Genomic DNA, 17820 nt, shown 5'->3' on the forward strand with positions numbered 1-17820 from the left:
ACCTCGCTAGTTAGTAGCAGAGTGGAATTCACCGCCAGGTGGTGTGGCTCTCGAATTAAACCACTCCACTCTGCTGCCTCCCCCAGAAAGTCTATGCCTGACGCCCTGATTCTCTGATTCAAGGATGTCTTCTCTCTGGGTGAATGCATGCAAACAAGACACTTGCTGCTGGGGAGTCTGGGGTGGATACCTCCCAATTCCTGTCATGATGCTTGAGACTTGAGGGGCCAGAGGCTGCAGGACACAAGCTGTAGTCTAACTTGGTTCAGCCCTGGGCCTGGGTGCTAAGGAAGACAGCGGAGGGGCCCCAAGGTGGTCCCCCAGGGGTCTGTAGGGTGCCCTTGAGGGGCACACAGCTCCTTGGCTAGAGAAGGTCCAGACTTTCCAGAGCAGGCAGGAAGGCCCCCATCCCTGAGCTTAGCTTAGCCACTGCACCCAGGCAACCGGTTTAGGGGTATAGGGCTGTGAGTCTCTTGCCTGGCATTGACCAGCTCCCCATAGTGGAAAGTCAGAACAGGATGAGGGACCCATTACAGTCCCAAAGACTCCCTGAAAGATGAAGTTCTAGGATTTGAGTTCAGAGAATAGGACCCTCAACAAGATTGGGGGATCCAGGCCCCTGCCTCAGAGCCAGCAGTCATGGCCTGGGAAAGCCTGAGTATCCCCAACTCGGATCCCCAGCAGGGGCGGCCAGAACTCCCATGCTGGGTCCACAAGCCCCTGGCAGGCAAACCCAGACTCTCAAAGCAGCAGCCACAGCCTGCAGCCCCAAGGCCCTCTGCCCGCGCCAGAGGGTCCCGTGCAGCCACACACCCCTGTGCAAAGCGTATGCAGGGAGAGGTCGGGCAGGAGAGCACATGCAGTTGTCACGGAAGCAGAAGCAGCGCGCACTGACCTTGAAACTCCAGTAGTTTGGCTGCTGATGGAAACAAGAGAAGAGATGGTTATGAGGGGTTGGGTGGGGAGCGAAGGGGCAGGGGTGGGTTAGAGACCTTTGGAGCTCAGCACTAGGCCCTGGGAAAGGGGCCCTCAGGGCCCCCCCACCCTCCAGGAGCAGGAAGGAAGCTCTGCCTGGTACATCCCGTAGTCTGCTGAGACCCAGGATGGCCCTGAGCAGGCTCTGGGGGTGGGGGTGGGGAGATCCACTCCAGATATTTACAAGACACACATTCCAGTCACAGTAACTTTCCTCAGAAAGTTACAGGTGGGAAAAGACGCCAATGACAGTGATACAGGGAACCCATGAGACGCTGGCAGAAATGAATCAGAGCCACGGGCTCAGAGAATTGGCATCTGGTTGTGGCAGGCCAGGAAACTCTTCCCGGAAGTGGTGGCATTTAAGCCAGCCCTTGAAAAATGAGCAGCTCAGATTGGGTAAAGGCAAGCCGAGCAGAGGGGAGAGCTCGGGCAAGTGCCCTGGGGCAGATGAACAGAGTGTGGGTAGCAGGAATAGTCAAGTGTCCCATTTGGCTGGGATGCAGGGCCTGGGAGGTTCGAGATTAGGCTGCAAAAAGGGGGCTGGGGCCCAAGGAGTGAGTGGGCTTAAATGCCGAGCAAACGTCTGTGGACTTAACAGGTTGGATGAGCAGAAAGTATGCGAGTGAAGCACAGAGGGGTTAGAACTGGACCCCAGGAGGGTTGATGGGGCAGCCAGTGGAAGAGGGAGGCCTGAGACCAAGGCCAGGGCAGGAAGGCCCATTAACGTGATAAACCCAGGTCACAGAGCAAGGTGGGCTGGTGTCAGCCACCTCCCAGCCCTGGGCAGTGGGTGGGAGCCTCGGGCAGCAGAGGGGCTTGGGGAGAGTGAGAGCGTGGGCAACACCCTGCGGCCAAGAGAGGGCAGGGCTCTTTGAACATCTAGCATGGGGGGAGCGGGCTCAGATCCCTCCTTATCCACAGTGACCTGGGGACACCTGGACTCCCCTGGAGGCCAGAAAGCCTTTTCGGATTGCTGAGGACAGGAAGGAGTGGCCCGGGGGCCTGACCGATTCTTGGCAAAGCCAAGGGCACCCTGCTGACCGGTGCCAGCCTCAGCGGGAAGACAAGAGGCAGCAGATGGCCTGGCCCTGGGGTGCCTGGCACCAGCAAACAAGATTCCCCAAGCCTCAGAGCCTCTGGCAGAGGAGAGGGACACTGCAGGGTCCCCAGTGGGAGAAGAACCCAACATCAGGCATCTTGAGCCACCCAAATGCTTTAGTGACGAAGAGGAGTTGGACAGGGGCTGGAATGGAGGCTTTTTAGGGTGGGGGTGATGCCGGGCCAGGGCGGGGTACATTGGTTCACTCTCCAGGGCCACTCCTATCTCCCCAGTCTGAGCTACAGTCCCGCCTCCCTCTGGCACTGGATCTCAGAGATGCAAAAAATAGTATTGTAACATGACAGGGGCAGGGAAAAGGGGCAGCGAAGTCTGTGTCCCAGCCGGTGCCTGGAACAATCTATGGACACATGCCACCCCCACGGGTGCCGGGGTGCCCACAAATGCCAAGGGGAGGGGAGGCACAGGGCTGAAGTAACAGGCTCTTGACACAGCTGCCTGTGGCCTTGGGAAGGGGAGGGGCGGCAGAGAGAGCGGACACAGAGGGGCCAGGCAGAGCCAGGCAGAGGGCACTGGCAGGTTTATGATGAGAATCATGTCTGCAGCGCCGGTGGTGACGGACAGCTCTGCAGAGAAGGCTGCTGTCTCTCACTCACCGCCACCATCGCCCTGTGTGCACTTGGGCCACCCACAGCCCCTGCACCACACCGAGCCCACGCACTGACTCCCAGACATCCTTGATGAGGACATCACCACAGGCACACCCAAAGCGACAAAACACACCCACAAAAGGACACAAGCACTTCGAGAGAAGCCCTCCACAGTCAGAAACCACCCCAGAAACAAACACACTCCGAGGTGGAGGTACTCGGAGGTGGCCCATCCCCACTCCTGCACAGACACGCAGCCCCCACGGGGCCCTGACTCGCTCACACACACTGCTGCAGGCGCCACTCCAGGCAGCCACACAGAGGCACCGGCCCCAGTCACACCCCGTGAATGTCCCCCAGAGGGCCACAGAAACACAGAGGGCCAAGGAGACCCACTCACACATACGTACACAGACATACACCAGATGTAGGAACACCCAACACAGTAGACAGGCATACAAAGAGAAGGTCTCATCCTTCCTTTGCCCCATGAGCTAGGGCGGGTGCCTCTGGCCACCTCGGCCAAAGTCCCATGGCTACGATGTCCCAGACACCATGTGTCAGGTAGGTGCACCCCTGATTCAACAGCGGCAGAAGATGCCCCACCCCCACCCAGCCCCCAAAGCCTGCACATCCAATCAGTCCGTGCAGATGGCTGGGGCCCACCTCACGCTTCCAGCAGAGGTTCAGGAATGGGGCCTGTCCACAGCCATACTGACTATGCCCTCGGGGGCCTGCCTCAGGGTCCCAAGACTGGTAAGTCCCTGGGGGCAGTCAGACCTGCAAGGGAGGGGTTCCAAGCAGGGACTAGGGCAAAGGACTGGGTGGCATCAGTGCCACAGGAAAGGCCAGCTGAGTCCCACTAGAGGGTAAAGATGGGAGGGTCGCTTCGTTTGGGCTTGGTGAACTTGGAGGGAGGCTGCAATCATAGCCCTGGGCCTTCGGGCGCTGGCCTGGACAGCGCCCTCAGTGAGTCCGCCCACCCTCCTCTTTGGAAAGTGGGAAGAATGACCCTATTTTATGTTGGACCCACCAGGAACAAGACAGTCTCCTGGCAACTCAGTGTCCTTCCAGGGGGAAGCCTGGGAGAGGTCCAGGGGATGCCATCCCTCCCCCACCCGTCTCTGCCTTTTTCCAGGGTGTTAAACCCATGGGACAGCCTTGGGTGACGGAGCAGAGGGCTCCTCCCTTGTTCGCTCAGGTGGGGCTCTCCCCGTCCAGTCTGCAGCACCCTCTACCTCCTCGCCCCTTTCCTGGCCGTCTGCTCCTCCCGCCATGCCCACCACAGTGCCTGATGCCTAGCAGACCCTCGACAAATATTGGACCAGGAATTAGTACCAAGAAAATGGGAGAAGGGAAATAATCTCTAACACCCTGAGCCAGCACCACCCTCTCCATCTCCTGGCATCCAGCTTTGCTCAGCCTTCTGGGCCCTTTCCCTAAGAATTTCTCAGCACAAGGCGACCCATGCCTCCGCCCCGCCCCCGCCCATCAAGGAGGGCAGAGGTGAGGTAGGGCCCAGGAGGGGTCCAGCTCTCCAGCTCAAGCCAAAACCTCCAGTACCTGGGTGAATGAAGCTGTCTTGGTCCCTCTAGTCAGGAAGGGTCTCCCCTTCCCATCAGACAACGAGAAAGCAAAATAAAGGCTAACCACCATAGGGAATAATCTTACAGGGGCCAGGGAAAATGTCAGATGTTCAAAGAGGGTAAGATGGGAGCCCTCCATCCACTCTCTAGGGAAAAGGCTTTCAGAAATGGGGGAGGGGAAGCTACTCGGAGACCCAAGGAATCGAGGCCAGAGAGTCCTCAAAGTCCCCGGAGAGAAGAGGGAACAGCCTCTTCCCTCTGGGGGCTGGGGAGCTCACTCCCTTCCTTCCCCACCCTAGGGGCCTTTAGTGGGGTTCTTCCCCACCCCCTGCAGCTGGTCCCTCTCAAGGCTGTTCCCTGAGAGGGTGAGGTTCTGCCCCCCGGGAACCTTACCCCAGCTGGACAGCTGAGGTTCCGCCCCTTTCTGGGCAGACTCCCCCTTAGGCTAGGCAGGTACGTGACCTCTCTTGACCTCGAGCCCCTACGACGCATCCTCACTGGAGGTCGCACCCCTGCTCCTTAATACTGCGGCTCCTCGTTCACCAGTGCACACACCCACCTCTCAACTCCTGTGAACACGCGTCCACGTAAACACCCGCCCTCTTAGGCTGGAGCTACGTAACGCATCCCGAGGCCGCCACCTCCCACCGCGAGGTACTTGCAAGACTCCCCCAGGTGTGCGTCCTGGCGCTCTCACCTCCTACCCCTTCCCAGTGCAGTGTGTGTGTTGGGGGAGGGGAGTTGCGGGACCGGAGCGGCGGTGGGGGGCGAGGACGCACCCCAGAAGGTCATGACTTTCTGAGGTTGGAGGAGGGGTCGCCCACCGCATTTCGGGGTGGGGGCCCAGCCCACGCGGGAGACGGCAAACGCGGTGTGGGAGTGAAGGGGGCGTTTCTCAGGGATCTGGAACCGCAAAGGCCTGAGCACCCCCCAGCCCTTGGAGCCGCTGAGCAGCCCTCCCATCTCCATGCCTCGGCTCCCCACAGACCCTGAGCCCGCGACCCGGACCCCCACAGCCACTCCGCTCCCCCTTACCTGCGGCCACAGGTGTATCCCCCGAGCCCCAGGTCCCGCGTCAGGCAGGGGAGGGAGAGTGGCCCCTACTACCGTCCGCCTGGGCTCTCCCCTCCCCCGGCCACCTCCGCAGCCGCCGCCGCCGCTGCCGGTGCCCTTTGCTGCAATGCGAGAGCCGCCGCCGAGCGGGCCCGGGCCCCGGTCGCCTCGGTAACCACGACTCCACCTGGCGCGGCGCTGCGCGGCGCGCCGCCGTGCACATCCTCTCTCCGGCCCCCTCCCCCGGCGCGGCCCCGCGGGCGCAGCCCAGCGGAGGAGCGGCAGAGGCTACTGGCTGCGTCGCCGCGGTCACCCGATACGCCGGCCCTAAGCCCAGGACTCGGGTTGCAGAAGGAGGGAGGGAGGTTAGACAGCCTAGTGGAAGCGGGGGAGGGGCTGCGGTTTGGAATCTAGCCTCTGCTCCCTTCCCAGGGTCCTCTCCAGGCCCCCATCTCCGAAGATCAGACGTAAGGGGTGGGGGAAGGAGAGTGTCTTGTCCCCTAACCCGCCACTGCGAGAGCTCACAGCCTCTTCCCACCAGTCCGCTCTGCACCGTTGCCCTGCTAGTTCTACTGTGACTCAACTCCCAGCCAAGTGTGGGAGGCCTAGCACGCCTGCTCCCTTGATGGCTTCTGATCCTGCTCTGCTGTGTGACTCTGGCACTTGCTGAACATCTCTGGTCCTGCACTTTGCAAAGAGGAGACTCCTGCTCAGCCATGGGCAATGGGAAGTGTTTGGTAAGCACTATCGGGTGGTGACCCAATGCTGTGCACAGAGAGCCCCTTCTCTCAGGAATTCCAAGGGTGCGAGGCAGGGGATCCCTTCAAACTCTCCTCCTTCCTCCAGCAGAACAGATGTGGGCAGGCCTCCGACCCCTCGTCCAGTCCAGCCTCACTCCTCTTCATCACCCCAACCTTATCTAACCCCAAGACACTCCATCCAGGGAGGCCTCTGCGTGCCCCAGGTGCAGGGCACCTGTCCCCTGCCTCCTCACCACCCCTGTTCCAGCCCCGCTTTGGCCTTCCCATGCACTTGGCCACTCAGGACAAGTCTGTCCCACTTGCCATTTGGGGGCAGACACATCTTGTTCCCGGAAGTTCAGTCAAGATGGGGCAGGAAGCTGGGAAAGGAAGGGGGCAGAACGCCCTGGGAGGGGTGCCACGCCACGCCCATCTGTTGCTAGACTTGAGTTCACTCAGCTAAAGCGTTGGTGCTCTGGAGACTGGTCTTTCCTTAGGTTGACACATGTATTTTTCTACTTCTTAAAAAAGGTCAAGGCTGCCTCTCCCCAGGAGAAGCCAGGTGTGTGAGGAAGTGAAGCAGGCACCCACGCTAACCACTGGCTGCCCTGACCCTGCGCCCCCTCAGCCTGCCGGAGCTGACCACCAAGTCGAGGCCCCCTCGGGGCTGTCCTTCCTCCAAGTAACGCTAACTCGGTGACCACTCCTCCCCGTTTGGGCCTCGAATGTCTCTTATTCTCCTGTGGCAGGGTCCTGAGCTGGGACACCCAAGCCCTGTCCAGGGATAAGCGCCATCTTCCCATCAGGGAAAATGAGGCTGGATGGGGAAGCAGGAAACAACTTCAGAACAAATAGCCAGATGCCCACGTCTTCTTAAAAATTTGAAACTATGCCTTGAACACAGCAAGAAGGGTGGGAGAGAGACATCATGAAGAACTTCCTAGTGGTAAGACATCAGAGAAGGCTGGGTCTGCTCAGAAATGGAAGGGGTGGGGTGGGGAAAGAGGGGTGAGATGGTCTGCAGTGGGGTGGAAATCAAGTTCATGGCTAAAGAGACTCCTGAAACCCAGTGGGGGGAGGGTGGGGGAGGGGCTCCTGTTTAAAGGAGAAAAGAACACACACCAAAAAAAATTTTTTTAAAAACCTGAGTATTCCCCCTCAAAAATATTCCTTCCCCAAAGCCAAACCTTGCTACAGGTTTGAGGAGGAAGTGGTAGTAATTAGGCAACCAGGGGGATGAAAATGGGATGCAAAATAAAAGTCCTGGATACCCCCCTCCAAAAAATAATCCTCCCCAAAGCCAAACTCCGACAAGGGTTTGGGGTTGGGGTGGAGGTGGGTGACTCACCTGGGCCGGCTGGCCAGCCCCGGAGGGGGCGGAGTCGCCATGGAGGTGGGAGCAGAGGGAGCTGAGAAGGCACACGGGGTCCACGGTCCAGCCGCCAACCTGTGTGTGCGAAGCGGGGGACACCCCATTAGGGGGAGCGGGCAGGAGCCGCTGGGGGGCTGTGATGGGCAGGGAGGGGCATTCTCTCAAACCTCCGAGGGACTGGAAACACTGGCTAGCCCCTTAGGGAGGCCCCTTAGGGAGGTCCCTTAGGGAGGCTGGGTCTCTAACTAGAGCCCTCGGTCTGTTGCTGCACATTTTCCTCAGACTTGGGGCTCCCTGATCCCAGGGGAAAAGCTTCCCCATCAGATACTCCTAGGTCCTTTTCTTCATTTCTCCACCACCTCCTTGGACACTCCACCAAGGAGCTGCGCCCCACTTCTCCCCTCCTCCAGTTCTTCATCGCCCCCTCACTGAAGATGTCCCTTCCTGCTTCACAGCGATGAGAACCATCCTCGGGGTCCTCACCCCAATGTGCCCCTTCCCCTGCGGCACCGTGCTGCCCTGCCATCTCAGGAGACACCACTCCTCTCCCACCGCAAGGCTACCCTACACCTAACGCTCAAAGCCCATCGCCTTCCGACTCCTCCAGGGCCTTTCCCCATGGCCCTCTCCACCCCCCTCCGCCCCCCGCATCTTCACTCATCCTCACTCACCCCATAAATATTTACTGAGCCGGCACCACGCTTAGGCACGCAGCATTCCACGGCAAGCTAACCCGCTGTGGGTCCTACCCACTTACACTCTACAGGAGGGAGCCAGTGAGCCAATGAGTAAACAAATGAATTTGATAGTGAGTGGCTTTGATTCATTTATTAAGTATTCACGGATGCCTACTCCATGCCGAAGAACATGCCAGACACGGATGAAGCCCTCAGACACCTCCTCGTCGTCTCATGGCCCTGCTGCCCCGTGGGCACCGCCTTGGCCGTCTTCGTCTTTTTCTGGCCAAACCTCCCCAGACAGGTCTGCAGCTACAAGGGTCCTGTTCCCTCACCACCCCCAGTCTCCTCTGAAACTGGCCATTACCTCACCACACCCCAAGAAACGGGCCCTCAACCCCCTTGGACCCACCAATCCTGGCCAGTCCCAAAGCCCTTTCTCTCCCACCCCTCCTGACTTTTGAAGCGCAGGGGCCCCTTCTGCTGAGCCTGTCTCCTCTCCCTCAGAGGCAGAGCTGTTCCCTATCCCTCCCCGACTGTCGTGGGCCCTCTGCCCTCGCAGACTCCATTCTGCCCTAGTGGCCGTGCTATGCCCCAGGTCCCACTTCCACTCTGATTTGATGGTTCTCAACCCCTCTCCAAAGCTGTGGTCCCTGTAGAGCCCGAACTGTACAAATGGTGTGTAACCGACATCCTGTGAATACCCTCCCCCTCCCCCAACTCCTGTTGCATGTTCCTGTCTCCCACCCAACTCTCATTTCTCCCCAAGGCACCAACGTCTCTCCGTCTCCCAGATTTTTCTGTGTTTGCCTCTTAGTGCCAGGCAGCAAACAAGTCTTGTCCAGTCTTCCCTCCAACCCGCCAGGCTTTTCCCTTTGTCCTCCAGGACGCACACTCTTCCTGCTCCTCCTTCTGCCTCGGGCCCCTCTTTTGTCCCCTCCTCTCCACCGTGGAAAACAACCACAGCCCTTGTAGCCACCACATCTGGCCCCCCTTTCTAGACTGCCCCCCACACCTCCTGCTCACCCTGAGTCTTCTGCACCAGCCAGGTGGACCTCTGTGCCAGCCCCAACCAACCACGCTCGAGCCTGTGCTCCCCTCCCCTTCCCAACACCTCCTAAAACAACATTCTCTCTCTTAATGCCTCAGCAGCCCTTTCCCATCCTTCTAAGCCTAGTTTAGGTACCTTCTCCTCCAGGGAGCTTTTCCTGTCCAGGCCTGCCCATCTGATCTCCCCTCCTCCAAACCCTCTCCCAACTGACTGGCTCCTCATGTTTAGGTTGAACCATCCTTTCACCCCATCTCGATCACAGCTGCCCCCGTTTCCTCCTCCCAAGCCAGAGGAAACAGAGGGAACCCACGACGGGGGGGGGGATCCCTGAGAGTGGGTGGGGGCCATATCTCCTTCGTCTCTTCCTTACCCCAGTCTCCTGGCTGCTCCCAGGAGAACTCTGGAGCTGGGAAAGGGTAAAACCAGACGTAACAGGGTGTGACATCAGGGGGCAGACAAGGTACCAGAAATGGGTCAGTGTGTCCTTATTCCCTGCAGTGAGGATTGGGTAGGAACACCCTTCCCCTTTCGAAGCCACACCCAGCAGTACCTGGGAAGGGGGGGACAGAGCAAGTCAGGCATGGGAGCAGGGGCTGACACTCCGAGACTCAACTGAAAGGACGCTGACGGGATGTGCCACCCTCCTCTTGGTCCCTTCTTCCCAGTTAGACAACACCTGAGTCTCAGCAGCCATCAGGGCACCCTCACCAATGGCGACTGTAAGCAGAAGGCTAGTTCCTGGAAAGAACTTTCCTACAGATGAGAAGGTCATCCTTGGATGGACAGACGCATCCAGGAACCCAAAGATCCAGGAGAGGTTAACAAGGGAAGCATCCCCTTCCCCCCATAAAGCAGGAGACAAGACAGGCCCTGGGCCAGAGGCAGGAGCCCCAACTCCCCTTTAAGCCTCGCTGATGGCAGGAGAGAAACTAAGGCACAAGAGAGGTGGACTCTAGTTACACAGAGTTTTGGGAAAAGGATGGGAGAGGAGGAGGTACGAGGTCCCAGGAGTCCAGGGCCCTGTCCTTGCAGGGGTGCGGGGGCACATCAGATGGAGCCTGCTGAGGCTCTCACAGAGTCACGTCACTGAGGTGCCAACCTCAAGGTCTCAGCTCGGCCTCTGGATGGACCCTCAGGGTCAGAACCTCAAGATGCCCCTCTTCCTCCAAGGCAGCCTTCCTGCTCCTCTGCCCAGTCCAAGAGTTTGAGTTAGAGGCTGGGCTCTCTCTGCCCAATCCCGTGCTCCAAATTCCAGGACTGCAGGTGGAGGTCTGGAGGCTGAGACTCCATCCCCTCCCTCCCCAGGCGCCAGAAAAGGCTAACCAAGGCAACTGCCCAGCTCTCCAGTTCTTCCCTCTGTGCCCCAGACGCCTCTCAGAATCCTCAGCGTCGGAATGAGCCTGGGAGCAGGGGAGCACGAGGTCAGACCCCTCCCCTGCCAGCTGGCCCGCCCGTCGCCTCCACCCCAGCCCCAGCCTGCAGTCCGCCCCCACTCACCTGCTCCCGCATCCTGTCCTGCTGGCCGCGAAGGGCCAGGGCGTGCTGGGGGTACTTGCTCTTCAGGTGGTCCATGAAGGCATCGCGCTTGCGGTCGGCGTCCGCCTTCTGGAGCCCGCTGAGCGCCTCCAAGCTCTGGGCCGCGATCACCGTGTGCCGGCGCTCCGACGTGTGCACCAGCCCCACGTTAGAGAAGCGCCGGCCCCCGCCGCCCCCGCCGCCCCCGCCCCCCAGGGTCCGGTACTCTCGCGGGTACTCGGCATCATCTGCAGACAGCATGGGGGGGCTGCTCCGCTCCGGATCTGCGAGGGGGGAGAGGGGACACGGCGGGGTCACTGCGCGCCCGGCCTGGGGCTGCCCAACCCCGTCGGGGTCACTGGGGGAGGAGAGGGCCGGGCCTGGGAATAGCAGAGAGGCGCCGGGGTGAGGCAGGTGAGGCCCACCCCCATCTGGCGGACAGAATGGGCAGAGGCGGGACTGGGGTGGGCAGTGAGAGCCTAGAGCGGTGGAGGGTGGAGAGCGAGGGCCGGGTCCAGCTCCTTGCGCTTCTGCGGGTGGGTTTGCAGGGATGACTGCAGGTGAGGTGCTGACCTTTGAGGCCAAAGAAGGTTTGGAAGCTGGGGTCCTGGACACCTGTCTAGCCACACATCCCCTTCCTCCTCCTTAACGCTGGTTTGACTAAGTGAGGACGGGGGTTTCCTTTTTAGATGCTTCCTAAAAGCTGCAGAAAGGGGCCTACACTGTCTTCCTTCCCAGAGTGTCCTGTAAGGAGACATAGGAGGCCCCAGCCTCCTCGCAGATTGGCACATCCAAGGCACTCTCCTCCCGAAGGCTGGGGACTGGCTCGGAAAGGGCTGGGATATGTGGGGAACAGGGTACGAAGGCAAAGGTCACAACCAGGGCTTCCCAAGGAGATGGAGGCCCAGGGCCTGGAGCATGGGACCCTCTTTCCCCTCCCTTCCCAGAGACAGACAGATGGACGGACAGGCGAGACTGGCCACAGAGAGAACAGTGGGAGATGTACTTCGGACAAACTCAAAGGAGAAAAAGAGCAGACAGAACAGATCAAGGCTTCCTGCGGGGACCCACCCAACCCCTCCCCTCCTTTTTTGTGGTCTCCCCTCCCAACACACACACATACACACAAGTTCAAGACCTGTAAGGAACGCACAGGGGACAACAGACAGTACAGAAGCAAAAAAAGAGAAGGCCGGGGGTTGAGGTGCCCATGCAGAACTCTGCACCCCTCCCTTCCCCACAGGCTCACCCGCCCTGACTCCCCAGGCCCAGCCCCCAGTCTCAGTGCTGACTCCCCACTGCCCAGCAGGCAACAGGGGGCGCCTGCCAGCTTGTTCTAGGGGGCGGCAGGAGTTGCTGAGGCTTCCCTCAGCCATATTCCTAAGCATTAAACAGATTGCCCTCCCCCGTCCCCGAAGTCACCCCCCCTGGGAGACAAATGCAAGCTTCCCAGCGCACCCCCAGCCCGACAGTCCACTAGCCTCAAATAGCACCCTCCACGTGTAGCCTAAGTCTGGGGATGCCAGGTACTGCGGTAGACCCATGCACCCCCACACCCGGGGGCTGACTTGAAGGGCCAACTGGGGCAAAAAAGGAGGAGGCTGAGATTCTGGGGCCCAGCCGGGCTCTATCCAGCCCAGCCCCTTGTCAGGCCCCTCTCCACACATCCACTGCTGGTCACCAGTCAGACTGAAGTCACCTCCTGTCTATCTGAGTGAGAAAGTGGAAACGTAGCCACTTTTGAGGAAAAACCATCCCTCATCCAACACACGGCCCACCCACCCCACCCTCCAGGGGCTACCGAGCCCAGGAGCGCCCAGCCCCTCCCATCAAGTCCAAGGGAAAAACCCCTTCTGTGAACACAGAGATCCTCAGCTGCCGAGAGTCTCTCTCAAGGTCATTGTCACAACCTGTGAGCCTCCTGGGAGTCCTGTTGGGGTGCTGCTATGGCCCCACTTCAAGATGGGCTACCAAGGTCAGAGAAGTCCAGTGACATGTCCAAGGCCACAGTGAGGGGTGGAGGCCAGATCCAACCCCTGTGCCTAGTAGGTTCTCCCCACCCCGTCCCACCGCACTTTTCTGGAAGTCAACAATCGCTTATTGATGGAGCACTGCCACCCCGCACCCCGCCCTGGGCACTCTTCCTCATTTACCTGCTGCCGGCCTGGGCCCAGGGTCTCTCCCTCCTTGTCCCCCCAGGCATCTGTCCCTCTCACCTCGGTCACCACTCTCTGTTGTGCTTCCAAAGTGAGCTCCAGATGTACAGAGAACACTTTGGGAGAAGCATGTTTCTTAATAGTTTAATAGTTATATCTTTATTTTCACAAGGATTAGAAAAACCCCAACTCAAAGGTCCAACCACTGATTTCATGGATGTCATTCCTTGTGGGAGCAGACAGATAAGGCTTCCTTTCAATTTCAGTAAATTTATTTATTCATTCATTCATTCATTTAGAGAGCAGGGAAGAGAGGGAGAAAGAACAGAAGAGAAACATCAATCGGTTTCCTCTGCACCCCGACCGAGGCCCGAACCCATAACCTAGGCAAGTGCCCTGACTGGGAATAGAGCCGACGACCTTTTCGCTTGTCCGGACAATGTCCAAACCGACTGAGCCACACCAGTCAGGGCTCAAGTAAATTTACATAAGTTCAATGTGAGCTAACGAAACACACACCCCATTAATCCCATTCGAAGACTCCCTCACAGGGAGGAAATCATGAAGGTGGCTCCTGACAGACTGAGAACCCTGGGGCCATCTTCACGGGTTCCCAGTACCTACCCTTGTGGAGCTATGGCCACAGGCCCTGGACATTCCGCAGCCCTCTCACTGCCCAGGCAGGAGGGAATTCTGACCACGGCCTTGCGGCTGGAGCCCTGGAGCCCTAGAGCCCTGCTCAGCCCTGCTCAGCCCTGCCGAACCGGAGGGTCCTCTCCCTTACTCCACACAGCCGGGCTTGTTGCACCTGAGGGGCACCTCCCAGAGCTCTGGACACACAGGTGTGTTGATTGGGACAGGTCTCCAACTCTCCTCGGTCCTCCCTGCCAGGACTTCCTTCCCTGGCGCCAGAGGGGGACCTCAGGGTGTCTGGGATGGGACAAACAGTGTGCCCGCCTGAGACAGTCAGGGACTGTGGCGAGGTCCAGGGTCACCCAGGCTCTCCCAGGTGGACTAAAGGGGCCGAGGCAGGGCTGGCAGGGAGGGCTCCAGGCTACTAGAGCAGGCAGTGGGCAGGGCAGAGGGGAAGCAGCCGTGGGGACAGTGGATGTGTGTTCGCACGCAGCCCTGTTGGTGGCTGCAGTCCTAAAACTGTCACGTGGGCAGCAGCGGTGGAGAGGAGGCTGCTGAGCAGGCCTGAGCAGAGACTGAGCAAGGATGAACGCCTCCCTGCCTCCTTGAGGTCAGGACTCACCCCTGGTGCCCAGGCATTGGTGGAGGGGGTGGTCAGGGATGAGGCAGAAGCTGGGTTCTGGGGAGTGGCAGAGAGAGGGGAGGAGGCGGGGTACAACAGCCATCTCTGAGAGGGGTGGGTGGAAAAGAGAGGCTTTGATTTGAAAAGCTTTGGAGTCTGTTTAAGAACCTTTCAGATTCTTGGCTGAATTTGACAAACATAGAGACTAGGCTGGGAAAGAGGTGAGGCCCCTATACCACCCAGGGTCCCAGCTCTCTGCCCTGTGCATTTCCTCCTCCTTTCTGCAGGGTCACAGTGGCCTGGGAGCACAGGCTTGCACTTCTGGCTTGGCGAGGGGGCCACCCTGTCACCCTCAGGAGGCGCACGGGAGATCCAGGGCTTGGATGATAATTTGTCTCTTTGAGCGGGCCCAGCCACCGGAAGTCAGAGCACTGCTGGGCAAAAAGCCAGGCCGGAGACTCCCTGGGTGTGGAGTCAGCTCCTTCCCTGAGGGACCCCAGGTTAGCCACTCATTTACTCACCCGGTCTGCCAACAGTTCTCTCCCTCTGGGAGCCTAAAGGCACTAATCTGTAAAATGGGGGTATTAACCTAAACCCTGCCCGAGGGCACTGAGTGAGGAGCAGGCAAGACAATGGAGGGGAACGTACATGGTTTTGAATGAAAGACATTCCTGGCACAGAGCTGTTGAGCCCTAGCAGGACAGCCTTCCCACTTCATTACCCCAGAGCCTGCTCCAGCCACCCCCGATCCCCACAGCCTCCCTGACCCTCCCTGGACTGAGCAGCCCAGTGGAAAGCCCGGGAAATCGATTCCAATCTAGCAAGCAGCCGCCCTGAGCGGATCGATGCTTCCTGTTGAATGGCAGGGGGCAGTGGGGGAGACATCCTGGCAGGGGTGTGGTGGGGCAGGGTGCCAAGGAGGTCTTGAGAGGGTAAGCAGGGCCCTACTGGGTCCTCCAGGGTTCTGCTGGGCCAGGGGCTGAAGAATGAAGAACCCGGGTGGAGAGGCAGAGGCAGGGAGCTCTGAGGGAAGGGGAAGGTTTGGGAAGCCCTGGAGGGGAGCAGAGCTGGGGTGCACTGGGGAAGGGGCAGAGGTGTTGAGACTGAAGGCCTCTGAAAGACAGGGGCTGGGGCAGCCTGAGAAATAAGTTGGGGCTGGGAGTTGGCCCTCTTTCCAAGGACCCCCAGTGTGCAAAGCTAACCATAAATTTTTGAGTCAGAGATTCAAGCTACAAGGAAGACTCCCAGGACTGGTGAAACCCAGCTCAGAATAAGGGGAAAGGGAGTGTGGGGAAGGGGTGCTCTGGTCACCCTCAGCTCAGCCCTCCCAGCCTGGGCAGTGGGGAAGGGAACAGCCAAGGCAGGGGTGACCAGGGGGAGGTGGGCTCCCCCAAGTGGCCAGCTATAGATAAAGGCGCAGATGCTTGGGAAGAGGGCGACATTGTTATTTGTTCCACCGATTCTAAATTCCACGTTTATTTATGAGCCTGATTTATTTTTATCCTCCACTGCATTCTTTTACATGAGATCACTGTAACTCATGATGAGAATTAAGATTCCCTAAGTTTTAGTGACACCGTCTGGTAAGCCATCAAGCCCATCCCCACCTGGCTTATTTACCCAGATGTCACCATTCACTCTGGCTGCCGATGGGCAATGTTCACACATGACATCATCTTGGAAGGAAGAGAATGTGGAGAAGAGAGGGGGAGGAAGAGGGAAGGAGAGAGAGGGAGGGGAGGAAGGAGAGGGAAGAGCAAAGGCACAAGCTCCTGGAGAGAGGAAAGGATTCGGGGGCCCCTGTTGTGAGGGTCCCAAGCAGCTCAAGACTGGGAGTTCAGGTCCCTGTCTCCCTCTCCCTGGAGACTGGGAGGCTGGTTGAGGTCCCTCCCTTGGGGAGCTGAAAGGCCTCACAGGTGTCCCCCCCACCTGGGCAGAGGTGGGGGCTAGGCACTAGCTCAGGATGCCCACACGGGGCCTGGCTAGGCGGCAGGCAGAGCAGAGGGAGGGGTGTGGGGGGACTGGAAGGGCAGAGGGCCCAGCTCAGACCCCGCAGTGCCTCGCCCAAGCACACACACTTGCGGCTCGAGGCTCCCCCAGTCCCACTGTCTGCAGCCAAAGCAAGTGGAGCCCAAATCACCCAGGAGGAGCCCCGAGGCGACTGCCACCATTGATTGTGCCTGACGACTTCATCCTGTCAGGAGCCTGCTGCAGTCATGAAGTATACCTTCCTGGGAGGTCAGAGGCCAGAGTCCAAAGGTCAAGACTGGCAGAGACTCAGGGCACCTGGATCGGGTGAGGAGATCATCCCCTGCCCGACCCCCTGTGAAGGCATAGGTCTCTCTGCCTGTGGGCACCCCCGGTTCTGGGCTCCTGTGTGCTGACGCCCCTCTGTGCCTGTCTGTCTGTGGTCCTCGGAGTAGAAGCCCACGTGTGTCTGTTTTCTAAGACTATCTTTTCCACCCCATACCACAGCAACCAAAGTCATTTTCCGGGCAATTGCCTTTCTGTAAACATTCCTGTGTAATATCCCCCCAAATTGCTAATTCCCAGCGCCCTGTTGAGCCTCCCTGTCACTCCAACCAGAGCTGCAGAGGTGGGGGCGGACCATGGGGGAGGGCAGTCAGAGAGGAAGAAGCAGCTGGACTGAGAATTAGGGACAGGGCTTCATGTCCAGCTCCTGGCACAGAGGGGGGGCCAGAGATCCCCACACCTGCCCCCCATGTTTGCACATTCCCCACCAACCCAGCACCGCCTCCCCTGAATGTCAGCCACCTCAGGACAACTTGTCTGGGCTGGAAGGGAAGACAGAAAGGACGCAGAAGGGAACCCATGGCAGTGGGGCCTGGGAGGAAAGGGAGCTGACTTAAAAGCTTGGAGGAGGTGGTTGGACAATAAAGGTGACTTCCTGGGTAACTGAAAGCAGGGACACTGAGGAGGCAGGGGCAAGGCCAGGCAAGTTATCCTCACTGTGTCCCTAGGGAAGGCCAGCTCCCATCCCCCCAAGTGTGAGAGGGAGGGCAGAGAAGTGGGAAGAGGCCAGATGGAACCCATTCTCCCCAACAGGGACCACTACCTGGGCACTGCAGTAGTGGTGGGTAAGGTGGGCAAGGCACAGGGGTGTCAGAAGCAGCCTTGGCTGGTGACACATGTGATGCCGCCTCTCCAGCACTCAGCACTAATCTCCAGAGCCACTGTGACGGGCCTGGGGCAGGCAGGTTCTCCTCAAAGTACGGCAAGGGAAACTGAGGACCAGGGAGGTTGAGTGGTGGAGGAAGAGGAAGACTGGGACTAGGGCCCGAGACCCTCTGGTCTCTTCCACCCCCATGCCCAGGTAGCCCTGCTACCCACCACCCTCAGGGAAGCTGGACATCTAGACTCAGGTGGGCTGTGGGGCTGGGACAGCAGAGCCCAGAGGAAGCCAGGAGGCAGGGGAGAGTGCAGGGCACTGCCAGTCACAGCTTCACGCAGGCAGAAAAATACAAACCAATTTGCACAGATTTAAAACCCACAGAAGGCCACTTAGTTGGTAAACGAGTTGGAATCTAATTAAAGGACGTTGTCAGGGCTGAGGGAGGGAGAGCTCACCTGCCTAGGAGGGGCTGATGCATGGCCTGCAGGGGCTGGGGGAGGGGGGCCAGGAGGAGGGCTGAGTCCCGTGAGGCTTTCTCCAGAGAGAGAGAATTTGAGGGGTGTGGGTGTTGAGTGCCCTGGGGGAGGAGTGGACACT

The 17820-nt window shown here is 59.2% G+C and overlaps 1 protein-coding gene across 1 annotated transcript in view; it reads right to left on the bottom strand.

Annotated features, from left to right (window-relative positions):
• Positions 1-17820, bottom strand: part of SRCIN1 (SRC kinase signaling inhibitor 1) — a 65852-nt gene that overhangs the window by 30155 nt on the left and 17877 nt on the right. Inside the window, exons 3-5 of the mRNA XM_037033316.1 lie at positions 10662-10963; positions 7413-7511; positions 896-919 (exon numbers count right to left, since the gene is read on the bottom strand). Coding sequence (XP_036889211.1) covers positions 896-919; positions 7413-7511; positions 10662-10963 — 425 coding nt within the window. The remainder of the gene's footprint in view (positions 1-895; positions 920-7412; positions 7512-10661; positions 10964-17820) is intronic.

Source organism: Sturnira hondurensis, unplaced genomic scaffold (genome assembly GCF_014824575.4).
Source record: "Sturnira hondurensis isolate 20B ecotype Veracruz unplaced genomic scaffold, ASM1482457v3 Scaffold0021632, whole genome shotgun sequence".
Lineage (NCBI taxonomy): Eukaryota > Metazoa > Chordata > Mammalia > Chiroptera > Phyllostomidae > Sturnira > Sturnira hondurensis.